We start from the raw sequence: 25,771 nt of genomic DNA, 5'->3' as shown, positions 1-25,771 counted from the left end.
GAGGGCGTGGCCAGCTCTTCACTTCCGGCCGCGACGCGGCGCTCCGATTGGTTCAGGGCGTACGCGCGCGATCGCGGCGCGCACTGCGGGGCCGGGGCGGGCGGGCGCGGGAAACGAGCGCGAGGGCCGACGGGGCAGCAGCGGCCGCCAGGGAGCAGGCAGAGCTCTAGACACGGTTCTATTTTATTACGGCAAAGGTGAAAAAGCCACCTCGGCCCAACAGGCAACCAGTAAAATTTATCCCAAAAATAACTCGGTACAAAACAGGTCTGCTTCAGAATTAAAAAAAACCTTTACATGAGTTTAAAACCTATTCCAAAACATAAAAGTAAAACAAATTCCATCCTTGATATTAGTAGCCACAGTCGCACACCCTTCCCCGCCACAGAGCATGGAATGAGATGTCTGGAGTCCTTCCATGCACTGCTCGCCACTTTAGCTGGTGTCCATCTACAAGAGAGCAGAGAGGAGTGTCAGCAGCCCACCACAACCCCCCCCCAGCTCCAACCCCAGCCCCAGCCCCGACCATCCCAGTCCTTTCAGGCTGCTCCATGCTGCCTCAATGGCAGAAGTGCAGCCCCAACCCTGGCCCCACAATGCCTCCTGATCAGACCTGAACTGCACCTCAGTACATGTGCAAACTCGCTATCTCACCCCTCTTAATCCTCTATTTAAGGACCTCTAGTTTCAGACAGCACCGTTCTAAAACACATTTCCACAGACATGTTTCTGGAATTCATCTCATTTTATCCATGCTATCACTTCGATTTAATCCCATTTCTCCAATACAGCCCAGTACGATTCAGACTACATCATGCACACATCTAACTTTGGTCTCTGTTAAGATTTTAGTCTTGCTGTGGCACAACATCTGAGCTCATTCAGAATGAAAGAAACCATGTGCATTGCTCTGCTCATCCAGCTCTGCATTAGGGTCTTGCAGGCTGTGATCAGCATCATAGATTTCTTTCCTCTCTTAGCACTGTAGTTATTTCACGTGTTTTTTCTTTTTGTTTTTCATCTTTCCAGCCTATTATCTCTCTAGGCTTCATTAAAAAGCTTGTGTTCATCACACATGTCTCAGCTACTGTCAAGTCAGGCTGTAATGAGCCAGGGGAAGTTGGAAAAAGGGCTATTTCTTACTTATGAGAAACAGTAGTCCTGGAGAGCTAAGGCAGCTACAGGAACAGGGCAATGCTCAGCTTTAGAGGGAGGCTATTTAAGTCCAATGACCTGAAAAACAATTTCTCTTTCCAGCCAGCTGCCAATGTTCCTCAAAAAGACACCACAGGGTACCTGTGAACACCATGAGAGCAGCACTTACCCTGGCATTGTAAGCATCCAGCTGTGCATCTAGTTCTTCTGCAGAGAGCTGCTGTTTGGAAGTTCTTCCAGCCCCTCTGCCTCTCCCTCTGCTCCCGCCACGACTACCTCGCCTGGTACCTCCACCACCAAATCCTCCTGAACCACCACGGTTTCTGGTCATGCCACCTCTGTTTACGCTGTGATTTTTAAAAAGCAACTGTTACAGTGCATTCTGGTTAACCCCAACAGGGGCTCAGAAGTTTGCAGGGCACGAGGAGGATCCATGCTTCCTACACAGGCCAGTTCACTCCCCGTGCTGACTGGCACAGCGACTCCCGCGGCAGTATGGCATCTCACCTCTGTGCTGGTCTCCTTTGTGTGTCTATCTGTGATGTAACCAGCTGAATGTTCATGGGGCGCCCTGCAGGAAAAGCAGTTGGTTACCCTGTGAGGGTGGCAGGCACACAGATGGCTCCAGCCATGCAGAGGAGCAAGCAACAGCCATGGAGACTCACCATCCAAGGGGACTCCATTGTACTGCTTCATAGCTTTCAGAGCATCTGCTTTCCTTTCAAAATGCACATCTGCTGTCCCTAGACTGCGTCCGGATCTGTCGTAGTGCACTGCTGCCTTCTTCAAGGTCCCAAATTCTGCAAAGAGTTCCTGAGAAACAGAGGGAGAAGCGAGTATGCTTCAGTCAGTGCTGCAGACACCAAGCCCAGGCAAGGTGCAGGCAGCTCCTGCTTTCAGCAATCACATTTACATTCCCTGGCATCTCAGAAAAAGCACCAATGAAAGAAGGAACACAAGCCATCACAAGAATTCCAGGAAGCTGCCACAGGTGGCAGAAACAAACAGGCCTTCTTCTTGGATACAGCCAACAAAGCAGCCTCAAGATAGGCTGAGCTGCTGCTTTTTCCAGAGACACTGCCAGGTTTTTTTTTCCCCAAGGCTGAACCAATAGAAATGCTAATTTAAAATAATCCAGACCCTCAATTTATAGAGGGAGGACCAACTATACAAATACAGAAATTCATAAAATAATCACAGTTTATACGTGCTATACTTTTTTTCCTCAAAGCTTTGCTAGACCAGGTGCAATTTAAAAACACAGTCCCTTCCAGAGCTTAGGGATATTTCTGAGTAAACTGAAATCAGGAAGTCTTCTACTGAAGTTCATCATTCAACATCACAAGTGATGGAAGAAGGCAACAGTGGAGCCACCCATTTTGTTTCACAGATGCTACATCTCGCATACCAACAAGGGACACCTCATTACTTTGCAAGTTTCTTTATACCCCATGCTTCAAAAGCAGAATTGTCATGTGTCCAAAGCAGACACCACAGGCTGCCTACTACTTTACCTGCATCAGAGCCTGAACACTCTTCCAGCCATCTCCATGAATTCCTACTCAAGCATCTGAAAAGAGCACTATAAATATTTTTACTTCTTAAGCCAGCTGCACTTCAGGGAAGCTTGCCAGTGAGTTTCTCCATTGTGTTCATTTATTGGACACAAACATTAGCACAGCACCTAACAGAAGTTTTCTGGAAGACAGCACTGCATGGGAGGAGAGGTGCTCCATCACATCCCTGTGCTGCAGAGAAGCCAGAGCCACAGCACCACGCAGCCTCCTTCAAGAGCTCCTTCCAGCCCCTCATTCCTGCAGCACAGCACTGAGCTGTGCAGTACCACATTCAGGACAAGATCAGCATAGAAACAAAGAAAACCATCAATGGGTCTTAGTGCGAAATTATGGGATGGGCAGTAACAAAGAGGCACAAGCCCTTCACATCAGCTTTGCTGCTACATACAACACATGCAGAAGTTTGGCTGCTCCTGCAGTCCAAGCCAACTGTGGTACACCAACTCCCAACTGCCACACAAAACACACAAATTCCTTACACTGAGACAACTTCACAGATTAATGTTTTACACGTTTGGGTACAGTTACAGCAAACAGCAAATTTATTTCAATTGAATCTAAGCTTGAGGAAAGAACAGTGGTTTTAAGCACATCACTCAATAACTAGGTGACCTAAAAAAGCTCACTTCCAATTCTCCTGACACAGACAGACTGGCATGTGGGTGAACAGAAATGAATTAACAGATGAAGAAAGTATAAAAGCATTTCACTTTTTCCCTGGTGGGGAGACAAGGACCAGAAGCCATCGAAAGCTCTTTGCAATGTGACCAAGCCAGCAAAGCTCTCCAGGGGGGACACTCCTTGGATTTGCAGATGTTTCTGCACATCTCTTGGTCCACAGGTGAGAGCAGCTGTGCAGGGGCACTGAGTCCTACCTGGCTCAGCTCTGCTGTGGACAGCCCTCACCCAGGGCACAGCAGGAACAAGAGATTTAACTGCAGCTGGTAACTCAGCCAAAGCATTCAGCTGACACAACTGTGGATATGATAGCATGAATGAGCAGGTTTCTCCCTCACAAATCAGACTTCTCAATTTCACTGATGCATTTATAAGAACACCTTGACACTGAACAAAACACAGCTTCAACAAAGAAAGTACATAAACAGGTCCTATGAAAACAGAGCCAACATACAGTTACCAAACCTCTAGAGTTACACAGACCTTAAAAGCTCACACAGCCTGTGTGAAGTCACACTGGGACTGAGCTAAGGCAGCATCTGCCACACAGCATCATGGCAAAGCCATTCAAGATGCAATTACCTACAACTCCATAAGGACTATAGCTGTTCTGAGCTACAGCTACTTGAATTCCTCAGAACAGGGTCCCAGCAGTGCCTGCAGCACAGGGACGGGCACTGCATGGAGCTGGGCCCTCTCAGTGGGAACAGGGCTAATGGTGCTCCTGCAGCGACCCCCAGCATCCAGCACCAATGTTATGAATGAAACCCCCCGGGAACAGCCCCGAGCCCGTACCTGGATATCCGCGTCCGAAACGCCGAAGTCCAAGTTGGAGACGAGCAGCTTCCCGCCGGTCTCCACACCAGCACCCGCCCCAAAACCGCTGTCGAAGAGGTCGTGCTGCCACTTCTCGGGGAGCTGCTTCGGCTGCGACGACAGAAACACCTCGCTGAGCGGCGCCGGGCCTCGCCAACACAGCCCGGCTGCTGGAGGCGGACAAAGGGCCGCCCGCCCCCCGTTCCGCGCCATACCGCCCCGCCGCCCCCGCCCCGTCCAGGAACCAACGCCCCCCGCCCAGCGGACCGAGCCCGTTCCCTCCGGGCCCCTCCGAGCGCAGGCCGCCCCCACTCCCGGCCCGTACCCGGCTGTACGGCGCGGGCCGGTTCCTGCCGCCGCCCCGGGCCATCACCGGCCTGTTCCGCACGGGGCCGCCGCCCGCTCGCCCGGCTCCCACGCCGCCCCGACCGGGCCCGCCCCCGCGGGTGACGCCGCCTCGGCCCCGGCCCCCCCGGCCGCCGCCCCGACCGCCGCCGCGTTGGCTTCGGTTGAGCTTAATGATATCGTCCAGGGACATGTCCATCTTGTCGGCCATGATGGCGGCTCCGCTCCGGGGCCTGCGCTTCCGGCCGCGCTGCGCCGACGCCGGAAGCGGAAGAGGCGCGGCCGCCGGCGGAGGCGCGGCGCTCGCGCGCGCTCAGATTCGCGGGGGCTTGTGGGAGGCGGCGGGCGGGACTTCCGGCGGCGCGGCGCGGTCCGGCGGGCGGCACTTCCGGCGGCGATGCGGGTGAAGGTGCGGAGCTGGAGCGGCGTCGCCTCGTGGCTGTGGGTGGCGAACGACGAGAACTGCGGCATCTGCCGCATGGCCTTCAACGGCTGCTGCCCCGACTGTGAGTGCGGCGCGGCCGCGGGGCCCGGCACGGTGCCCGGCACGGTGCCCGTCCTGATGTTGGTTCCGCACCGCAGGCAAAGTGCCCGGGGACGACTGCCCGCTGGTGTGGGGACAGTGCTCGCACTGCTTCCACATGCACTGCATCCTCAAGTGGCTGCACTCGCAGCAGGTGCAGCAGCACTGCCCCATGTGCCGCCAGGAATGGAAATTCAAGGAGTGATCGCCGCCGCCCCCGTCCCCCGCTCTCCTCCCGGCGCCGTGGGCGGGGAGCGGCGGTTTCCCTCGGGCTGCGCGGCGGGGGCGGGCGCGGCCATAAAGAGGCGGCGGTGCGGAGCGCTGCGCTCCGTCCGGCACGATGCGCGCCGCGCGCTGCCTGGCTCTGGCCGTAGCCGTGGTGCTGCTCTGCCGCCCCGCCGTGCCCTGGTACCGGCAGGCGGCCGCGCCCCTCCCCTACCCGGTGGGCAGAGCCTCGGGACTGCTCTCCGGTCTCCGCCGCTTGCCCTACAGCCGCCGCTCCGACAGCGATGGGGCCGCCGAACACCGCCCCGGGGTGCTCCATCCCGCACCCGCTGCTCGGCTCCGCACCGCGGTGAGTACCGGGATGCTCCGGTTGTGGAATGTGCTGGGACCAGCGGGACCGCCCACCCGCGGGGCACTGCTCCAACCGCACAGCCTCGGGAACGTGGGTCTTTGTGATGCTCTCCTTGCAGGTGCCGTGTGTGACAGATGTGGACCCCGAGCCGCAGAGCTGCCGGGTGCTGTCGGGGGTCCCCGGTGCTCTCCAGTGCAGAGCGGCTGTGACGCTGTCTTTGGTCTCCACAGAGTGTGCTGGTGCCTGAAGCACTGCTTTGGCTCTACAGTGACAATAAATGTATATGGAATGGAAAGATCTTGTTTGTCCTTGGGGGAAGGGACATGCTTTTGGAAGCCCTGAGGGTTGGGGGGAGCCCACCAGGATCTGTGGCATGTGAGGGGGGCCTGCCAGGTGCACACCCTGAGAAGCAGTGCCCACCCAGGGCTCTGTGTCCTCTGGAGTGGGTGAGAGCTTTTGTGGTGTCAGGCGTGGGGAACAGATCACAGCCTGGGGCCCCACAGCTGGACTCATTGCAAATTAAACAGTGCAGGGAGAGGGAATCCATGGAAACCAAGTGTCAGGGCTGGAATGGTACCCACCTTGGTTGGACAGAGGGACATAAGGATCCAAAGGATGGGGAAGTGTGGATCTGCCAGTACATGGAGTAGCCCAGCTTGGAGCACAGTGCTTGTGAGCAGAGCTGCTGCAGAGGGAAAGACTCTTCTGCATGTCTGCTGAGCCCCTACCTCTATTTGCTGTTTTTGCAGTTCTCTTAGCACTGCAGGGAGTGTGCTGGAGCTGGGGGGGTTGCACAGGTAGGGCCAAGCCAAGCTGAGGAAGGACTCTGCCCTGGGGTTGGGGCAGGAGTTGTGCCCAGGGGGATGCCATGGACTGAGGGCAGGAAGAGCTACATGCTGACCCCAAGCAACCCCAGTGCTGCCTCTGCTAGTACTCGGCCTCCAGTTCAGTCCCAGCTGCAGGGACTCATGACAGTGCTGGCACAGCCTCAGCCCTGCAAGCCCCACTGTCCTAGAGGGGCAGGCAGGGGTGGTGCTTCTGGGTGCCCGTGGCTGCTCACATCCCTGGCAGAAAAATTACTCTGTGATCACAACCAACAAATTACAGCCCCAGGAAAGGCCCTGCTGCCCCCATCTTTGCCTCAGCAGGCAAAAGCCCAGCCTCAGGGTGCACAGCTCAGGCTTTGGCAGCAGGACCTGGGTGCAGCAGTGGCCACCAACCCTGGCCAGGGCAGCACCCAGGCAGGCCCAGGCCCTGGGGCCCTTGAGCAAGAGGTGAGGCTGAATTGGCTGCAGACAGATCCAGCTCCAGACTGTGAAGTGCCCCCATCCCACCGTGCCTCCACTCAGGGCTCAGTGCAGCCCCACGTACCCAGCACCACTGCCACCACTCTCAGTGCTGCACATCACAGGGGCAGCAGCTTTGGGGTTGGTGCTGGAGCTAAAGCCCTTAGCTGTACTTGGGAAAGGAAGAAAAAAGAACAAATGAAATAACAAAAACAAAAACAAAAATATTTGTTCAGTCACAGTCATTAAATTCGTTTAATTTATTTCCTTATTTTGACTCCACACTCATTTTTTGCCCTCTGGGGCTCTCAGAAGGTGAGCGAATGCAGTGTTGGAAGGAGAATTAAAAGGACCCGCAGGCACCTGAGGTAGGAGATGTCATGTGCAAAAGTTTTCTGCTTAGAAATAGCATTGAGCAGCTGCACAGAATGTCACTCCACCACACGCCCACTTGAGCATGCAAAGCTGAAGGTTCTCTGGCAGTGAAGTGACACTGGCAGGCACGCACCCGAGCACCAAGATCAGAAATGGAAAGGTTTTGTCATTTTTTAATAACACAGTGTTGATGCTGGGGGCATTTCGTTGCATGCAGATGCACACAGCCTGGGGTCAGTTTGTCGCTGTGGTGGAGGTGTTTGTTTGTGATGGTGGCTGCACGGTGCTGCTCAGCACTGGGGAGCTGGGGGTCAGCAAGGCAGAAGCCCCGACCCTGGGAGTGGCACAGGACAGCAGAGCACTGCACAGTAGTGGGTTGGGGCCAAAAGTAGGCTGAGTGAGGTCTGAAGTAAACCCACAGCTCCCATCACAGGTGCCCAAGAAGCTCTGGGAGTGGACAGGAGCCTCCAAGTTCTCTCGTTCCCACCCCACAGGGAGGCTGAGCGCTCCCGTGCAGGTGGGTGGTTGGCTTTCCATAGCACCTTGCAACAGATGACATGTTCATTGTGGAGATGGCACTGACACAAGGCCCTGAGGATCCTCCTGAGGCAGGATGGACCCTGCAGGGCTGCCCGCACACCACGGTGCACTGAGGCACCAGCAAAACCCCAACTCCACATCTGTCACGGCTCATGCAACTGCCGAAGTGATGAGACAAAAAAGAACAGCTTCAAGACAGAGCGATCCCCAACCCTGCACCAGAACCAATCTGGCATTCCCTAGAGCTCAGGCAGCGCTGCCCACAGCACTTCGTTTCCACGCAGCCAACGACCCTCCCCATTCTGGTCAGAGCTTCCAGGGAAAAGCTTCTGCAGAAGCATCCAAAGGCCTGAAACCATGCTAGCACCCAGACCCGAGGTCCAGAGAGACCCACAGACAACTCTTCAATGTTTTATTAATGATCAGCAACAGAAGTTCACAACAGAGGACAAAAGAATGGGCATGGAGGGACCGTACAGCACAGTGCAGGGAGCGGCCGAGCACAGCACCCTGGAATGTACGAGGCAGAGAAGGGCTCAGCCCAGCACCTGGCTCTTCCCAGACCTCCTCCTCAGGCCCCGCAGAGCCCTGCAGGAGGTTAACATGCTGCACTTCAACCCTCCAAAAATAGCAGTGAAATTCCAGCCCACAGAATCACTCCTCCCAGTAACATCTGTCAGGCACAAGGTGGACTCTGGCAGCAGCAGCAAGCACAGCCCCAGGCACGGCCCATGGGGAGCACTGAGTCCTGCACATGGTAGGGCAGGAAGGGCTGTTGGTAAGAGAGCCCCCTGTATGCTCCAGCCTTGTGCAAGAGAAATTCCTCCACTCACCAGGGAGAACAGCAGGACCAAGGGGCACTGTGCCTCCCCCCCCCACCCCGCAGATGCCAAGCTGCTGCCTGTCACTGGTGAAGCAATGATTCACCAGCACCAGCCACAGCTGGAGAAAGGCTTTATCCAGTTAAACCAGCAGCAGTTCAGGTCTGATATTTGTGTAGAGGCAGCAGCTGAGGAGCACCACTGGGAACCTCAGGGCACAGGCAGCACCGCCAGCAGCAGACACAGTGATGGGCCTGGCATCCCCAGCCCTAAGCTCAGAACTGTGGGGCTGTGTCTGCTCCCCTGGGACCCCTCTGCTCCGCATCACTGCCTGAAGGGCTGCTCCGAAATGCAGACTCCGATCGGGACCTGAGCAGAGCCTGCATGGGGGCAGGAGGGGCCTGGGCAGCTGCTCCATTTCTGATCTTCTAAAAGCCAGAAAATGGCAGAAAGTAAAAGCACATCAACATGTTAAAACATTAGTTATAATTAAAAACGCTTTTTTTTTTTTCCTTTTGTCAGATCTTCTCCTGGGAAAGGGAACAGTGGCTGATTAACAGAGGAAGAACTAGGCAACAAGATCCCAACTCATTATGTCTGCATAATTAGTGCAGGAGAGGGTAGGACAGCACATCCCGAGCACACTGGCAGCGCTGCCCCTGTTCAGGGTCCTCCCTAGAAGAGTTCCCTGCTCCTCCAGAAGGTGACGCTGGAGCGTTTAGTGAGCAACACATCAGCTCTCTGCTGGTCTAGTGCTTCTCTTCCAGTCTCTTCATGGCCTCCAGTACTGCCAGCTCTTTGGCTTCCTTCTTCTGGTTCCTGGCTTCAAACTCCAGCCTGCATCAATCACAAAATGCCATCAGTCTTATCCAATGCTTACCTTTAGGAGACTAAAACCACCTGGAACAGGAGAGCACCACCCTTTCCTATGCAGTTTAGAACTGAGAGTGTTTCAGAAGCCTCATCATCACCCACCACCCCCCTCTTTGAGAGCCAGCACTGACAGATTCCCAGGAGTGTCATAATCACTCGGATCCTAAGCTCCCACATCACTCACACCACACTTACTTCACCCTCTGCAGAAGGTGCTGCTGTTCCACGCTCGGTCTGTCCTGGGCAGACCACTTAATGCTGCAGTACCAAATTCAAACTGACAACTGATCTGAACCAGGGTCACTGAAGGTGAAGGGCTCAAGCTTAAAAGAGCAAAGCTTGGAAAGAAGCAGTATGCTGAATCCACAAGAAGACAGAACAGAAATCTCTCCATTGACAGAAGAGGAAAAGCAATAGAGCACGCCGTGAAGCACATTCTTATGCAGAACAGTTTAGCTATTCCTTTTCCTGTACAGTCTGGTAAATTCACATTTAAGCAGGCTGCCAACAGTTCTAAAACAAAACTATGGAAGAGGAAGGTCCAGTTCACTGATTCCCTCTTCTGTGCCTTAAATACTCCCTTCTTCCTGCTCAATCCCATCTATTAGACCTCAGACAAGCAGGACTGATCAGAAATAAGAGATGAAGAAAACCAACCTGTTCTTGATGATTCTTTGCACAATTAAATCTGTGGTGAGATTGCTGCCGCTGTCCACGAGCTGGAAAATGCCACGTCTCTTCGGTTCCTGTGAACAAACACAGCAGATTTATCTGCAAGGAGCACGCAGGACCTCTGGATTTACAGCTCCCTAAATGACAGCTGAGCAGAAGTTCCAGAAGGCCCCGAGGGCACTCAGCCAGGCACAGCACAAGGTGATCTCCTCGGATGCACAATGAATTACTGCCAGAAGCAAAACTTGATGCACTCAGGAGCTGAGCGAGGGATTGGCACAGAGCAAAGACTACTGGATTTCTCACTCTGACACAAAGGTATTGGAAACAGGCAAACCAGATCAGTGACTAAAAGAATGGGGCTGTTGTGAATGACACAGGTAGCTCCCCAGGGGTGGATAAAAACAGAGCCAGCTGCCCAGGGTGTGCTGGTAGCAGCCACTGCCATTCACATCTCAGCATAAACAAAACATAAACAAAACCATACCTGTCTCAGATCATGACAAAACAGCACAGACTGCAGTAGTTGGCACCTTACCTCATATGGATCAGAACCATCCTTGTCTGGAACCACCTCAGTCATTCCGTGACACACAAGAGTTACCTAGAGAGGTACAAAATCACAGACACCATCACATCTCTCCAGGAGGTGACAGCAACACTGCCACTGCACTCACTGAGCAGAGCTGGGAGATCAGAATTGCCAACCCCCAGAGCTCCCCTGCACACACTGAGCAGGACCCCCTCCCTGCTCTGCTGCCCTCCAGCACCATTTCAGCTCTCTAAGCACACAGAAACCCAACATCTTCCTGTACATCCATACACAAATACTCACCTTGAAGTGATCCAGCAGATCAGCAGTGACAGCATAGGGGGCTCCAATCACCACTTCTGAGACATACTAGAAAACAGATCAAGAGTTTGGATTATTATTAGGGATTTTTGTTTTAAAACAAACAGAAGCACTTGTGCAAGTTATCTTGTTATGAGCTCAAATAAGAGAAATGGAAGGTGAGATCAGCAGCCACGACTCGGCATACAGCATCTTTCTGTTCCACTGAGGTCAGGGCTTTCTGGCAGGCTTTATATAGCAAATCCCCAAACTAACTGCTCAGAGCACACGTTTCTGGGCCTCACCACATTTTCTTTCTGAAGAAGTTTCTTTCCTGCTGCAGAAAGGAGACGCTTTTCTGCAAGAATGCAGATGTCTCTGGATACAGCACAGTACCACTGTGCTTTTTCACTGCTGGTGAAAGACGTGGATGGATTCACTGACGGGTTAGGTGGGATGGCAGCTAAGCCAAGTGACTTCCCTTGGGAGCTCACCTGTGGTAGCCAGAAGCAATCAGCCCTGTCTTTGCTTTCTCAGCACATTCTAATGAATTCATGCAGGATTTTTAGCTACAAGTGAACAATCTCCTAATAAGTGAACAATCTACAAGTGAACGATCTCCTAAGCAACTTCTGGAACAGCACACAGTGTCAGAGCTGTAGGCACTTACCCTACAGGCCAAGACACTGAGCGTTCTCTCGTGGATGTTCATGATGGGATAGTTCTTCCCCTTGTAACGATTCACTTCCTAAGGCAAAGCATCAGTCAAAATTAGAAGAAGCTCAATGGGATCCTCTTCCTTTTCATTTTCTCTCAAATACAAATATTCTGTACTGGCCAACACAACCCTTCCAGAACACAGCCTGCTTGTTTCAGAACAGCAGCCAAGCTGTTCTGCCTTTGAACATTACAAACCTGGTCAAAGTGAAGCCCAGCAATGATGTAAGGACTCTCTGCTAGCTGGTGAACCTTCTCCAGGAAATCTACATGCCCAATATCTGGAGAACTGTTTAAGGAATTAAAGTTCACATGGAAAATGGGGAAAGGATGCCAGAAACAGATGCATCAGGAAACCACAGCAGAATATATTAATCCCAAGGGCTTAATTCCCCATTGCTTTTTGCCTCTAGACTACTAACATTCACCTGCTCCCTCCTCTGCTCTCAGGTTCTGGGCAAAAGCCAGCCATCTTTCCAGCTCTACCTTACATGGATGCCACTTTGCCTTCATCCAGGATTTCTGTCTGTTTTGAGTGTTTCTGCAAAATGCCTCCAACTCTGTCCCAGGGCTGAAGTGTCTGCTCCACACGTACTGTGGTTTCTAACAGCAGTCACTTGGTCTAAGACAGCCAGACCTCAAGATATGCTCTTCTGGTGCCTTAAATACAAGAACATCAAACAGAAGAGCACTATTTTCCTGACAAAACAGACACAAGGATACGGAACAGGTCAAAGGCTCCAGCCACGTAGATGATAGTGTCTCCTGGCTGCGGTTCCTTCCCTGATGCAAACTGGATGATCTTCTGAGACGTCTGCAGGAACTGCGAGACACCGGTCCAAGGACTATGACCTTTTGGTCCCTAGGAAAACGCACACCATACATGTTTCCTTTTCAGGCTCCAGCAGGGGATGTGGAAAAAAAATACACAGTGCCAGAACGCAGCAGCAGGCATGATTGTGTCTTAATTCGTCAGCAAACATCAACAGCTCTTAGCTTGCACTTTCCATGTTCCCAGCACCAGATATTTGTGTGATCTCACCAAAGCCCCTTTCTCTCTGTCAAACAGTCTAAATCATCCCCTCAACCACCAGCTAAGGAGATGCTGAGAAAAGTTTAGGAAGGAAGAAGGCAACAGAGCAGATCAGGGCTTCAGGGAGAGCCAGGGTACTAACAAAACAGGTGCACAATACACAACCTACCTACATCCTCTTATGCATACGCTCTTTTCAAGCTGCAGGGCAGCCCTCCACTTTAGCTGGCAGGGTGGTATGCTAAGTGGGAAGGGAACCACCTTCGCCTCAGCAACCAGAGCCCAGCTGCAGTGAAACCAAAAGGTGGAGGCTGAGTCCCACCATGAGGCAATTCTGGTTGCTGGCCCCCACCTCTGCTTTGCTCCCCTAACATGAACAACTCTAAAAGATTTGAAAGAACAAACACAGTTCAGTCAAGACCAGGGCATGCCACACAAACAACAGTATGCAGAAGGCGATATACTTCTGGCAGGGGTCATGCAGAGTGCTTAGAGCCCACACACCTCCAAATCCAAGAGCCAGGAAACAGCTACAGTAGAGCAACAGACCCCCAAAAGCCTGCTCAAAACAGGTGACATGATGTAGAACAATTCAGCATGGTCAGCAAAACTCCAACGAGCAGAAAACCTGCTCAAGCTTTAGGCACAGGTGGTTAATGAGGAACAACATAACACCAAGGAAAAAAAAATGGCAAAAAAAGACAGACAGCTCTTCAGAAGTAGCTCAAGGCATGAGCTAAACATGACAGCAGAGAGACCCAGCAGGAACACTCTGCTACTTAAGACCAGGCTGCATGGAATGCTAGGTCGGTGCTGCTACATAAATGCTTACATAAATGCTTCCCAGACCTAATGCAACATCTTTAAAAACATAAGCACTAAAAGGAGAATCCAAAGAAACTGTCCCTTGGCTGGAACTCGAGGCACCTGCATTCCAAAGGAAGTGGCAGTAAAGACCTTTCAAGCAAGCCAGCCAAACAGCCAAGCCTCAACAGGTGGAGCTCTGTGGTGCCACTAAACATCATTCACAAAAGCAGTATTGCAGGGCTTGAGCAGCCACACCTGCCTATCTCACTGGCTACAACAGCTACTTTATGGGGGTGGCAGAGATTTTCTGAGGTTACTAACAAATGTAGAGGAAAAACCAAGCCTGGAACGCAGGCCAAAAAGCACATTTGGAATGCTTCTCAGACAGGCCAATGACCAGATGTCTCAGACCAGAACTCACATTACCTTCCCAAAGTTGTCAGTGTGCTTCCGATAGTCTAGGTCCTCATCCTGAAGGGAGATAAAGAATCAAGATGTTTAAGCACTCACATAGCTCATCCAACCAAAAATATGCTCGTGTGTGGCAGCAGTGCTGGGAAGTCCACGCTTAGACTGTGTATCGTTGATCTCTGCCACTAAATACTAACAAAGGAGTTAATACCTAAACCAGGGTCATGTCCCAGCATGAGTCAGATGAAATTTCCTTATCTGACTTCAGCCTGGCATCACACAACGACAGTGGTTCTTGCTCAACCTGCACAGCTGGATAGCATTGCACACCTGTGTCTTCTCTCGACTACGCAAGCCCCTAGCAGGACTGCATCCCTTCTTTTTCCAAAGACACTCCGCCAGGGATGGGCTCAAATCGTGGTGTGAAGTTGCACTATTATGGCTAAGCCAATCTAACAGCTCAGCACACTAAAAGAAAGATCTCCCCCTACCCATAAATTCCCATTTCTCTGTTGTCTTGGCCCTGCTGTTACTCAGTGATTCCATTCAACAGATTGCTCGTTTACTGAGTCAATTCAACTCATTAACCTACACAACACTGCTTGTTTTTGCTTTGGTTATGTTATCTACCAGGTAGCTGAGGAGACTCAAGAAAGGTCTGATAAGATTCAGAGACAGCAAAAGGCAGAAGCGTGCAGCTCAGTGAGAAGGAAGAACTTCCAATTCTGGCAGCACTGAGCTGTTAGATCAACGTGGCTGCACTCTGTAACTCCACGATCACAGGAGCTGTAGGCTAGCAGCATTTTCATTCCTGAAGCCCACACCAATCAAGAGGGAATCAAAGTTTTATTTCCATACACCTTTCCAAAGCACCATGGGCTGTAGGCTGTGATTTCAGGCAGGTTTATGTAAATATAAAGACTGTTTTGCCCACAAACAGCTTGCCAGTTCTCCATGGACATGGGAGACAGGCCCAGGAGCTCCGCTGCCATTTTGGAGCAATGGAGGGCAAGAGCCAGCGTATGCCCCAGACTCCAAACTCCCACCCAAAGCCCTGTGACTCACTATATTGCTGTGGTGAGCCTTAGTCATGAGCAGCATGCGGCCAACCAGGTCGGTAGTGGACACACCTTGAGTGCGTTTGCATTCCCTGCAGGGAGATAAGCAGAGGATAAAGCAGACACCACAGAAGCATGTGCCTCTCTCTGTCTCTCTCTCTCTCATTGCTGTTACCACTGGCACACCTCTGAAATCTGATCAATCCAAACGAACAATCATCCGGAGGACATCTTCCTACTACCTGCTCTTGGTATAAACTACACTATTCATCTGCTGGGCCTGCACAGCAATCGGTCACACAAGGAGAACTTACCAGACACAGTCTTCCCAGCAGAGCTAACTCCCAGAGCTGACCAAAAACAGCTGCTGGACTGCATCACTTTCTGAAGCAGCTAAAGCTCTGCACAGCAAAGCTGAAGTGCAACCTGAAGACAGCTGTCTTAATGAGTTCCTTTCAGGATGGAAACTCCCAGCAACTGCCCAGCACAGGGTAGGAAGCTATGCAGCAGTGCAGTACCTGTATCGCCCAGCTGTCTTCACTTCCTCATAGGTGTCCTTGCCATCTATCGTTAAGGTGATGTCATCTGCAGAAAGAAAAAAGTCTCAGAGCCACACTCCAAACCTCCCTGCAAGGCAGCCTTTCCTTCTACAGAAACCACTTCTCTCCTCCTTTTAATGAGGGTCTGAAGTCTTCACAAGTGAAAACCTACGCTGGCTTCGTTCGGCCTAATCTCTCATTTACAGCGCAGGCAGTGGTAATTCCTGTGGGCTCTCCCTTACACAGCATGGCACGCTCAGGAAAGCTGAGGAGCTCTCCTAAAACCTCATCCCACCCCTCGGGGCACAGGGACAGAAGAGAGCACAGAGACAAGAGTGAGGCAGAAGCAGAAGCAGTGGGTTTGCAGTCTGCACCTTCCCGAGCTAAGCTCAGCTACTTCAAAACTTATCCTCTGCATAAACACAGCCTGTCCACAGTGCAAGCATCCATGAATACTATCCAGGTGGAAGGACGGAGTGACTGGCAAAGGGGATCAAGGCAACAAAATTGGAGCAAAGGCCACCAGCACTCCTCTGTTCTGTTAATCCCTTGCCAGGCCCAGCAAAGGGTCATGAACACCAAAGGCACTCTCAGGACAGGTAATCAAGTTCACAAGGAATGCAACACTCATCACGTCCGTGCGGAAAAAAAAACTCCACATCTATCTTATTGAGGATTAACGATTTATTTGCATTTAATGAAATGCTTGCCTTATCAATAGGAAGTTGCTGGGATCTAACGAGGAAGGGTTAGAGAAAGAGTGCAAAGATTGCGCCCGATTAAATTAACAAAATACCTTCGGAAGGGTAGGGAGGAGGGGCCAAAACTGAACAAGCATGAATAGTCCAAGGAAGGGACAGAGTACAAAAGCAGGAATGTTTCCCCAGAACACTGGCTCTCTTCAGTGACTCTATGCTGAAAAATGTTCCTAACAAGAACTAGGTCCGACCGCAGGGTCAGCTAAGCGCTTTAGGAGCTTATCAGCTAGATCAAGAGACTGAAGCTTTTCAGATCTGATCTCATCCCAGGATAAGCAGACACAAATGACTGTGGTTTTGCACACTTAACCTTACAACAGCATTTCTCACATTTAAATCGTGTAAACATGTATTCCTTCCATGCACAAGTCCTTGCTTGTTCTAAGGGTTACCTCAGGGCAACTATCAGACAATACGTTTCATCTCTGGAAGTGAAAGAGGTGCTCACAGCCAAGGAGTTGGACCGTTCTCCCAGCACCTCACACAAACACTTCTCTGAATTCTCTGAACGGGAGCAGCTGTACAGACCAGCACAGGCACTGGTGGTACAGTCTGTACACACAAATTATCCTCTGCACGAGTCAGACAGCTCCTTGTTCTGTAGACGGAAAACCAGGAGCACACGAGCCCTACGGGGCCCTTCTTTGTACCAATCCACCTCAGAACATCACTCACCACCGTGCACGCAGAAGTCACAGTTATATTTGTCCAAGGTTTCCAGTGTGGTGACATAAGGAGCCCCAGGCGCAATCTCATCCACCCACTTGATGGCTTGCACCATCTTGTACCTCTCCTCCTGGGTGAAGACAGGGGGGCCCTTGTGCTTGGCAATCTCCTCTGGGTAAGAGAGAGAAAAACTGAGTTAGAAGTATGGTGTGCAGCCAGACTCGGCTCGAGGGGAGTTCGCAGCAAGGAAGAAAGGCCCAAGGAAATGTTTTGTCGTGTGTGGAAGGGGTGTGGGGGTTCACACTCTAAAGGCAGAGGTGTCGGTGACTCCTTGCACCCAGACACTGCTTCCTGAGGGCACTGCCTGTCCCCATGGAACATCTCCTTGGGAGCAACAGCCTCACCCTACGCTGGAAGCTGCATCCATAACCTGCTTCCAGATCCACATTCCCAAGACGGTGTTCAATTCCTAGCACCTCACTCTGCGAGCTCAACACGAGCTCCTCACGCAGTAATTTGATGAGGAGCACCGGTTCTGTGCGCCTGCACAGGGGCTGACTCTCAGCTGCTCCTATCGCGACACACAGCAGCACGGCCCGGCGCTGCACCGGCAGCTCCCGGGAGCCGCGGGACGAGGGCTGCCGGTGTGAGAGCTCTCCGGGTAACATCGCGGGGCGCGGAGCCGAGCAACCTCTTACCGTCCGTGTGCACTCCCACGATCAGATAATCGCCCATGGCCCGCGCCTGGCGCAGCTGGTTGGAGTGGCCGTAGTGCACCATGTCATAGCTGCAAAGACAAAGGCCCTCAGCGCCGAGGACGCTCCGCGCTACGGGGCCGCAGCCGCCGACCTTCCCCGGCAGTGCTCGGGGGTTTAAAGCCGTCCATCGCGGGGCCGCGATGCGCGTCCCGGGGCAGCGCTCCTCCGACCGCACGGGGACGGCCGCCGGGCACGGGACGGCACGGGACGGCTCCGCCGCTGCCTCCGGAACGCAGCTTCCCCCCTCACTCCCCACACACACCCCCACCGGAACGCATCCCCGCCCGCTCCCTCCTCCCTTCCCCCCCCGGTGGCGGTGACAGAGGAGCGGAGGCACGGCGCAGCCGACACGCTTTATTCCCGCCCGCACTCACCAGCCGTCGCACCAGACGCGCACGGGCCGCTGTGCCGCCGCGCCGCCCCCCGCCGCCCCGTTGCGCAGCATGGCCGCGCTGTCACCGGCGGCGCCGCCGCCGAGCGGGACACCCCGCCAGCCCCGCCCCGCGCCCGCCCCCGCCGCCATCTTGGGGCGCGTCAGCACCGGCGGCCGGGGCGGGCCGACAACCGCCGCTCTGTCCCGCCCCGCCCCGCCCCCGCCGTCAGTTGCTCTTCCTGCGCCGGGTGCCCTTAGCGCAGCCGCGGCCCAGCCAGCCGCCGGGCCGGGCGGGGGGCTCGTCCCGCGGGGCCGTGGCCGGCTCGGTGCCCTGCGGCGGGGCCACCGGTTTGCGGGAGTGCGTGCCCTCCTCTCCGGGGCGCAGCGGCTCGGCCAGCGTGAAGATGGGGTCCCGCGCCCTGCGGAGAGAAGGAGCTCAGGGCGGGGCCTGCACCAAAGGCACTGTGCCCCGCGGGGGTCCCCGCGCGCTCACCGCTCGTAGCCGGGGATCTGCAGGCCGAGCTCCTCCATCAGCAGCCGCATGACGTCGTCGCAGCGGCCGTGCAGCTTCAGGGCGGCCAGGTCGTCCTTGGGCGTCCACTGCGAGGCGACAGCAGGACCGTGCTGCAGCACGCGCTGCGAGGGGACTCACCCAACCTCCCAGCCCAGGACTGGGGAGCTGCTCACCTGCAGGTTCACGATATACAGCTTTGGACGACGAGGTGGGGGCTTGCTCATGCACCAAAGCCGTGGGTACTTTTTCAAAACCTGTCACAAAACAGAGGCAGTCAGCACAGCCAAAGGCACGTGTGACTGTGAACCATATCAGCGAGAGGAAAAGGAATGTATTACCAGGAAGGGAAAGAGGGAGGAAGAGAGACTATCACACAGATGGTGGGCGAATCCTGACACCAGAGTTTACAGTTGTCTGTTTGGGAGGAGACTGCTCAGCACCAAGGTGTATCACCAAGAGGGAATGCTGCTAACAATCTTCACCGAGTCTCTAAAGTTACCTTTAAGCTGGAACCCAGACAAAGAATCACATCTGCTTTGCTTGCAGCTTCTGTTGCTGCTTCCCAGTTCAGGGGCTGTGTCAGTGTCCCCTTCTCCCCAAAGTGGACGATTGTGTCTCTCAACTGTGCCCCACACTTGTGGCACATCCTGCCAGTGTGATGTTTGTGCAGGGCTGTGCGTTCTGTCACATCAAAGACCCGCACATACTCTCTGTTGGGTGTACACGAAGTGCAGACCTATAGCACAGGAAGAAAAAGGTGGTACTGTCAGCATCTGCTCCATTAGAGCCCAGGGATGCAGCCACACCTCAAAGAAAAGCACCTTTTGGGGACAACAAACCTGGAAGCAGTACAAGGATTCATCAGTGCATTCAGATGCTAACTTGAAATATTCAGAAACACTCAACTAGTGAGTGGCATTACAGAGGCAGGCTGGCTAGGCAATAGGAAGGGTTTTCAGGCAAGGCCTGAAGAACAGCAGTCAGAAGCAGAAGGCTCCAGCAAATAGTGAGAAGAAGCTACTGGGTTGTAGATAAAACTTAACTACAAGGCTTGCTAACTAGTTCACCCAAAAACTGCTGATCTGAAGATACAAACTAAGCTGAGATAAGCCCTTGTACTAATTCCTGAGTCAGGGAGAGAGAAACAGTTAGCATTATCTTTTTGTGAGGCCAGTACTGACAGTAACTTTATCCTTTTCTAGCTACTCACCTCAATGTACATGTTTCCATGAAGCTCAGATATTGCTGATCGAGGTAACCCACTTCGCAGGTGCAGCCCATCACAGTTCTGAGATACCACATGCTGCACCTGGAAGAGAATAAAACACTGAAATAGCACACAGAGAGAAGACTCTGAAAGTGTTATTCAGCTGCAGGTAACACGTATGTCTCAATGTGCAATAAACAGCTCTGCCTCAATTGAAAAACTTGTCACTCAGAGGGTGGAACAGGCTGTCCAGAGAGGTTGTGGATGCCCCATCCCTGGAGGCATTCAAGGCAAGGCTGGATGTGGCTCTGGGCAGCCTGCTCTAGTGGTTGGTGACCCTGCCTACAGCAGGGAGGTTGAAACTCTACCATCTCTGAGGTCTTTTTCAACCCAGGTTGTTCTATGAATTTATGATATGATTCTATGAATATACTGAGCTAACAGAAGAAAAGCACAGAGAGCAGAACTCTGAAAACTAAACAAAAAGACTCCTGCTAAATATAGCTCTGTTAGGTCTGGCAGATTTTGTGGCCACGTCCTCAGACCTCACCAGGAGGCAAATATTGAAATAAGGCACAAGAGAAAAAAACTGCTAGAGCTACAGCCTGGCTGTGGCCTGGTAAAGGCTCAGCTACACAAAAACACAGATTGTTCCTACACAGTTGTAGCCACCTCAGTAAGGACAGCAGTTAAGCAATAGCATGAAAAATATTTCTTTCCTTTTTGATCTATTATACTGTGACAGTGCGGCACAAATGATGCACGGAAAAAAAAATCTTACCAGGTTATGCTTGTGCAGGCAAGCAATGCTCATATGGGTGAGTGTGGGCTCTGCCTCACTCAGATCTGTAGCACTGACAAAGAGGCAAAAAATAAGAAGTTAGAAACTGCCATTAACACTGTATTTCAATATCAGCTGTTTGTTGGGCAGCTCAGAATTCCTGAGTAGCTGCAGAACTTTCTTCTCCAGAAAAGAGAAAGGAAAAGTTCACTACAGTCACCTCCTTACCTGATGCTCCTGCCCTTCTGCAGCAATGTCCATATGCCATTAGGGCCTCGGTAGTCTGGGATCGAAGCTGCCTGAGTTATTGAGAGAGACAAAGCAAGGCCTGATGGGAACGTTCATACCTCTTGTCCACCAACACATCAACCTGGCCACACCCAGGACAATGAAATAATCCATTCACTGCTGCTTTTTTGTTCACTCCAAGTTTTCTAGTGTTTTCCTAATTATAGGGAGCTCTTTTCCTACCCTGCAGTTCTCGTTTTCACCTCCAGTATTTATTTTCTCCTATTTTACCACTCTAAAATCCCTCCACTCTTCTCCCCTAGGTACTTCCCATTTCCCTAGACAGAACCCAGATCTTGAACCTTTATTTTCACTTGACTGATATCTGGTACTCGGTCTTCTTTAGAAAAAAGAGACATGAGCACTTTTCCATACACTCAGCCCAGCTCCATGCTCCCTATCAGCTGAGGCTACAGAAAAGAGAAAGAACAGCAACGTTCCCATCTCAGAGTTTGGACAAAAGTGACAAATGCGAAATTATAAGAGGCAGCTCCAGATTTCCATTCTCATAACAGGCCACAAAAAACATTTTTAAACTGTCATCTTTAACTTCTAGTAAACACTTGTTACTTTGAAATTGTTTCTTAATGCATAGAGCATTATGTAGCTAACTTCTTTTAGGTTTTGCAGCTGAAGAGACTCAAATAAAGACAGACTACTGATCTTATGTTAGAAGCTTGTTTTTCACATAGAGATGATGAATCTCTTGGCTAGCAGGCATATCCTCAAGATACAAATCAGTTAACATCTCTGTCACAGTTTGTAGTTCAACAGTGTAATTATACAATCCCAGATATCCTATGGTCATTTGGAATCCACAAAAAACAGAGTTCAAACATTGCAACACTCCTGAAGGAGCTCCCAAAGCTCCAGCCACTCACCCCCAAAGAATCCTACCGTACTGATCCCTGCTCCTGTGTAGATAACAAGGTGCTTGGCATTCCGGATAGCAGCAGCCAGCTCAATGACCTTTCTCTTCAGCTCCTCTGGCTCATCACATACCTAGGGAATGTAAATGGGCAGTTTCAGCACATCACAGAACCTGAAGGAACAGAGAGCTCCCTGGGTATTTTGATATGGTCTATCCTACCCAGAGAACAAATATTATCAGAAGCAATTTCTAACCAGAAGAATGTGGGTGTTTGCTGTCTGTATTATCTACAAAGGACCAAGGGGAGGAGGTTTCTGGATAGCAGCACAAGCAGATAAACCCATCCCAGCGGCATGCCCAGTCAGAAAACCACACACATTTCAGAAAAGGTTTAGCAGCTGCAAGAAGCAAGGCTTGGTGCAGGGAGATCAGCCGAGGAGTGCCACGGGACAGCACATCCCCAAGGGACAGGAGCACTCCTGGGAAGGTTCCGCCGTCTCAGCTGCAGAGCTCCTCCCGCAGCACCAGCGGGAGCTCAGCGACCACAATACCCCCGGAGCGCAGAGCCCCTCCCTGCGGCAGCGGCCCCCGCACCACCGGCGCGCATCCCTCGAGCCGCACCCATCGGGCCCGGCCCGGCCCCGGCGGCGCCCACCTCCTCCTGCCGCCGGCGCAGCCGCTCGCGCCTCTTGCGGTGCCTCTCCAGCTCCCGGACGATGTCCTCGCTCTCGCTCAGCACCTGACACTCCTCGGGGCTCCGTTCCGCCGGCGGCTTCCTCCAGATGCGGGAAACCTGCCAGGCACACACAGCGTGTCACAGAGGCCCGGCCGGGCGGGCAGACCGGGGAGCACCGCACCGCACCGCACCTGTCTCCGTCGGTCCCGCTGCTCCTCCTGCTGAAGGATCTCGGCGCGCGCCGCCGCCTTCCGCTCCGAGCGGCTGAGGCTGCCACCGGCTGCCATCGCCCCGGAAGCGCCCAACTTCCGCTACCGGACGCCAGACGCCAGGCGCCGCTTCCTCTCGGAGGGAGAGGCAGAGCGCCACTTCCGGCCCCTCCCACCCCGCCGTGCTCAGCAGCGCCCCCGCGCGCCTCGGCGGACTCGCGCCGGAAGGAAGCGCCGGGCCGTGGTGTTTGAAAGCTGTTTATTGTCATGTACAAAACAACGGCGGCCGCGCCGGCAGACGAACACTATGTACAGCAATAAATAACGCCCGCCGTCGCCGCGCAGGGCAATAACTTAGCAATAAATACCGCCGCCAACCGCGGGCCCGCTGCCCCCCCGCAGCCTCGGCCCACGGCACGGCGAGCCCCGCCGGAGCCCCGCGGCCGCGTCCGGGCAGTGCCCGTCTCAGGGCGGCACCGCCCGCCCCGCCGGGCCCGGGACCTCGGACCCCCCCCGCCCCGCTCCCTCGGGACAGCGCTGCCCACCGGCGCCGCACAACGCAGGAGTCACTTTACACGATTCACCACACGATACACAAAGCCCCGCCCGGCTGGGCCGCTGCAGGGGACACACTTCATGGTTCCTTTGCGGGAGGTTGGGGCCGGGCCCCACCTCCCAACCACTGCATCAAAAATGTACCGGGAAAGGAGAAAGAAAACACAACACCCTTCACAGCAGGAAACCGAACGGACGAGCACCTCGGGAACAAGAACTGCCACACTCCAGAACGCTATATACGAGAGAGAGAGAGATCAGAGCGACGGGCTCGGGGCAGGATTGCCTCACGCAGGCACCGGGTGCCAGGTGGCGAGGACAGGGTCCCCTAAGCGTGACGGGAGATTCCTCAGACACCGCAGAAATACATTACTCAGATTCCAATACTTCACTGAGAACAAAACCAAAAACAGCACGCCAGCACCCGCAAGAGGACCACATCCCCCCCAGCGCCTCTAGGATGGAGCCAGACAGCGCTTTGTGAGCAGGGAACCATCTCACCTGCACAGCTGGTTCACCACACAGGCGCCCTATGGCAGCGGCTTTGTGCCTGCTCGTCCCTAAAGTGATGTGTCCTCACTGAATGCGTTCAGCCACTGAAAGCACGCCGGCACCACAAGCTAGCAAGCACAGCACAGAGGAGAAATGACATCATTCATGGCTGGTGGAGTCAGCACTGATACCTGTCCTGTCCTCCTCACTTGCTCCAGGGAAGCACAGGCTCTTACTGGCAGCAGCAGTTGCCGTCCAGCAGGCAGAGAAGGATCAGGTGCAGAATACAACAGAAACGAGTTTGCTAGGGCTGTGGGACTGCCTGTCATTTGCCTGCTCTGTTGATGGAGCCCTCCTCACAACGATCTCCAGCAAATGGAGCCAGTTCTGCACACAAAACCTTGGCTGCTCGCTCTGCAGAGGTCAGGCCTCCAGCTGGGGTCAGAAGAGCTCTCCTGCCAGGTTAGATCTCAGGCTGGCTCCAGGAGGGACACGGTTGGGTTTTACACCCTGAGTCAGCCAGAGGACTCTGTGTTGGGTGTCCTATGTCCTCCTGGCACCATCCACCAGCTAGAAGACAAAGGCTCAAGCCTAGAAGTCTGTGCCAACTGTTGCACAGCAAGTAGCCTGTCTGGTGTGTGGCAAGGAAGCAGCATAACATCTCAGTTCAGAGAGCAGATGGGGGAACCCTGGAGGTGATGTTCTAACCTACTCCTTATCCACAAAGTTCACTGGGAAAAGCAATCTGAACAGCTTCTCCCTAAATCTGCAATCAGTCAGTGCAAAGCTGATCTCCTCTTTCAGCAAGAAATCCCATCAGCTCCTCTCCTGCTGTACTGTAGCTCTCATGAGGTTTACCTGCTTTTCATCCTAGAGAAGAGCAGTATCAGTTCAGCTATGTGAGAAACTCATCACCAAAACACACCCAGTATAGCAAATCACACTTCACTTGTGCCATCCTTGTCTGTCTCCTGTGCTCAGGTGATTTTCAACAGCCAAAAGATCAAATGGACTTCATCCCCATACCCTGCTTCTCCAAAATGACTCGTTAATCAGCCTGAGTCTCCCAGGAGGTGAGGGCAGGGAGGTCTGTCCTAGAGTGAAAATGGAGCCTGACTACAAATTGTTTTCTCAGCTGTGTCACACAGCTTGAAGTTTAAGTACCTTTACCAATACCTATAGCCAGAAGCTGCACCAGGAAAAAAGCAGTAACTGAGACGTGGCTCACTTTTCAGTAATATGCAGATGCTCAGCACAAGAGACTGCAACTTCAAGACAAGTGCAGGTCCTACACTGCCCAAAACACTGTCAGCCTTGCCTCTCGTTATTGGAGCCATGAGAACTGCATGAGCTCTGACCAAAGGATCCACATCCAGCTCCAGCAGTAAATCCCCTCAGCCTCCTTCTGAACTTATACAGCTCTCCCTTGCATTACGTCTCTGTCAGAGGAGAGCAGTTCCACTGGGAACACATCCCCCACGCAGGTAACACCGAGACCAGCACTGGCTGAGCAGTGAGAGGCCTGAGCTGCTTGTACAGAAGCACAGCTGCAACACCCAGAGAGAGAAGCAGACATCCCAAGTGCCTCTGCAGAGCAGTGCTTTCTGGGCAGGGACCTCTCCTTAGCAGCACCAGCCATTTGTTTTTGCCTCTGAGAAGAACAGCAACTTTGCCCGTGTGCCAGAAATCCTCCTGGAGAATTCGGAGAGGTTCCAAGTGAACCTCTCACTTGAGCTCAGGATAAACAACGGAAGCATGAGAACAACAGCACATGGCAAAGGCACCACTGACAGCAGCACAGCACAGAGCCACGCGGAGCTCGGAGGGCACAGAGAGCGCAACACGAGGGGACACAAGGGAAGCCAGCAAGGTCGAGAATAAGTCACTTTTGGTACGATTGCAAAAAGATATCAAACAGGACTTGCCTCTTTTTTTGTCTTTTTCTAAGTTTTATAAATAAAGTCTGATAACTCTTTATAAAAACTAAC

General features: G+C 53.0%; 5 protein-coding genes across 6 annotated transcripts; 2 read left to right on the top strand and 3 right to left on the bottom strand.

Annotated features, from left to right (window-relative positions):
• Nucleotides 1-165: 165 nt before the first annotated feature.
• On the bottom strand, nucleotides 166-4,826 carry ALYREF (Aly/REF export factor). Its single transcript, XM_065735270.1, has 6 exons — nucleotides 4,552-4,826; nucleotides 4,206-4,337; nucleotides 1,821-1,968; nucleotides 1,663-1,726; nucleotides 1,325-1,502; nucleotides 166-450 (listed from the first exon to the last, which is right to left on the bottom strand). Exons 1-6 carry the CDS (start codon nucleotides 4,780-4,782, stop codon nucleotides 436-438), a joined length of 768 nt encoding a protein of 255 aa, XP_065591342.1. The 5' UTR covers nucleotides 4,783-4,826; the 3' UTR covers nucleotides 166-435.
• A 141-nt stretch (nucleotides 4,827-4,967) lies between these two features.
• ANAPC11 (anaphase promoting complex subunit 11) lies at nucleotides 4,968-5,299 on the top strand. Its single transcript, XM_065735608.1, has 2 exons — nucleotides 4,968-5,077; nucleotides 5,154-5,299. The coding sequence occupies exons 1-2, from the start codon at nucleotides 4,969-4,971 to the stop codon at nucleotides 5,297-5,299; spliced, it is 255 nt and encodes an 84-aa protein (XP_065591680.1). The 5' UTR covers nucleotide 4,968.
• Nucleotides 5,300-5,426: 127 nt separating this feature from the next.
• Nucleotides 5,427-5,966, top strand: NPB (neuropeptide B). Its single transcript, XM_065735607.1, has 2 exons — nucleotides 5,427-5,668; nucleotides 5,790-5,966. Exons 1-2 carry the CDS (start codon nucleotides 5,435-5,437, stop codon nucleotides 5,916-5,918), a joined length of 363 nt encoding a protein of 120 aa, XP_065591679.1. The 5' UTR covers nucleotides 5,427-5,434; the 3' UTR covers nucleotides 5,919-5,966.
• Nucleotides 5,967-8,430: 2,464 nt separating this feature from the next.
• Nucleotides 8,431-18,318, bottom strand: PCYT2 (phosphate cytidylyltransferase 2, ethanolamine). Of its 2 annotated transcripts, XM_065735277.1 has the most exons (13): nucleotides 18,192-18,318; nucleotides 17,758-17,846; nucleotides 17,069-17,230; nucleotides 15,615-15,681; nucleotides 15,104-15,188; nucleotides 14,054-14,098; nucleotides 12,511-12,649; nucleotides 11,986-12,068; nucleotides 11,741-11,818; nucleotides 11,074-11,139; nucleotides 10,777-10,842; nucleotides 10,224-10,312; nucleotides 8,431-9,530 (listed from the first exon to the last, which is right to left on the bottom strand). In XM_065735277.1, the coding sequence occupies exons 1-13, from the start codon at nucleotides 18,260-18,262 to the stop codon at nucleotides 9,443-9,445; spliced, it is 1,128 nt and encodes a 375-aa protein (XP_065591349.1). In that variant the 5' UTR covers nucleotides 18,263-18,318; the 3' UTR covers nucleotides 8,431-9,442. The 2 variants fall into 2 exon arrangements, with proteins under 2 accessions (XP_065591349.1, XP_065591350.1); XM_065735278.1 differs by lacking the exon at nucleotides 14,054-14,098.
• A 72-nt stretch (nucleotides 18,319-18,390) lies between these two features.
• On the bottom strand, nucleotides 18,391-22,864 carry SIRT7 (sirtuin 7). Its single transcript, XM_065735279.1, has 10 exons — nucleotides 22,719-22,864; nucleotides 22,507-22,644; nucleotides 21,878-21,982; nucleotides 20,921-20,991; nucleotides 20,693-20,765; nucleotides 19,915-20,013; nucleotides 19,204-19,440; nucleotides 18,878-18,958; nucleotides 18,684-18,790; nucleotides 18,391-18,609 (listed from the first exon to the last, which is right to left on the bottom strand). The coding sequence occupies exons 1-10, from the start codon at nucleotides 22,812-22,814 to the stop codon at nucleotides 18,417-18,419; spliced, it is 1,200 nt and encodes a 399-aa protein (XP_065591351.1). The 5' UTR covers nucleotides 22,815-22,864; the 3' UTR covers nucleotides 18,391-18,416.
• Between the last annotated feature and the right edge of the window lie 2,907 nt (nucleotides 22,865-25,771).

The sequence above is a fragment of the Cyrtonyx montezumae genome, unplaced genomic scaffold (genome assembly GCF_038088225.1).
Source record: "Cyrtonyx montezumae isolate F1298 unplaced genomic scaffold, pur_monq_1.0 scaffold_19, whole genome shotgun sequence".
NCBI classification, from domain to species: domain Eukaryota; kingdom Metazoa; phylum Chordata; class Aves; order Galliformes; family Odontophoridae; genus Cyrtonyx; species Cyrtonyx montezumae.
This window is presented reverse-complemented; position numbering and strand designations above follow the sequence as displayed.

Bases quoted from the DNA above. Each gene is read 5' to 3' on its own strand.
- SIRT7 (XM_065735279.1), bottom strand. From the start codon at position 22,814: ATGGCAGCCGGTGGCAGCCTCAGCCGCTCGGAGCGGAAGGCGGCGGCG. The intron at 22,645-22,718 runs GTGCGGTGCGGT...TGTGCCTGGCAG, and splicing joins AGCGGGACCGACGGAGACAG to GTTTCCCGCATCTGGAGGAA. The intron at 18,791-18,877 runs GTGAGCAGCTCC...GTCGCCTCGCAG, and splicing joins TGTATATCGTGAACCTGCAG to TGGACGCCCAAGGACGACCT.
- PCYT2 (XM_065735277.1), bottom strand. From the start codon at position 18,262: ATGCTGCGCAACGGGGCGGCGGGGGGCGGCGCGGCGGCACAGCGGCCC. The intron at 17,847-18,191 runs GTGAGTGCGGGC...TTGTCTTTGCAG, and splicing joins CGCGTCTGGTGCGACGGCTG to CTATGACATGGTGCACTACG. The intron at 9,531-10,223 runs GTTGGTTTTCTT...TGATTGATGCAG, and splicing joins CAAAGAATCATCAAGAACAG to GCTGGAGTTTGAAGCCAGGA.
- ALYREF (XM_065735270.1), bottom strand. From the start codon at position 4,782: ATGGCCGACAAGATGGACATGTCCCTGGACGATATCATTAAGCTCAAC. The intron at 4,338-4,551 runs GTACGGGCCGGG...CTGTCGTCGCAG, and splicing joins GGCCCGCGCCGTACAGCCGG to CCGAAGCAGCTCCCCGAGAA. The intron at 1,503-1,662 runs GTGAGATGCCAT...TAAAAATCACAG, and splicing joins CAAAGGAGACCAGCACAGAG to CGTAAACAGAGGTGGCATGA.
- ANAPC11 (XM_065735608.1), top strand. From the start codon at position 4,969: ATGCGGGTGAAGGTGCGGAGCTGGAGCGGCGTCGCCTCGTGGCTGTGG. The intron at 5,078-5,153 runs GTGAGTGCGGCG...TCCGCACCGCAG, and splicing joins CAACGGCTGCTGCCCCGACT to GCAAAGTGCCCGGGGACGAC.
- NPB (XM_065735607.1), top strand. From the start codon at position 5,435: ATGCGCGCCGCGCGCTGCCTGGCTCTGGCCGTAGCCGTGGTGCTGCTC. The intron at 5,669-5,789 runs GTGAGTACCGGG...CTCTCCTTGCAG, and splicing joins CTGCTCGGCTCCGCACCGCG to GTGCCGTGTGTGACAGATGT.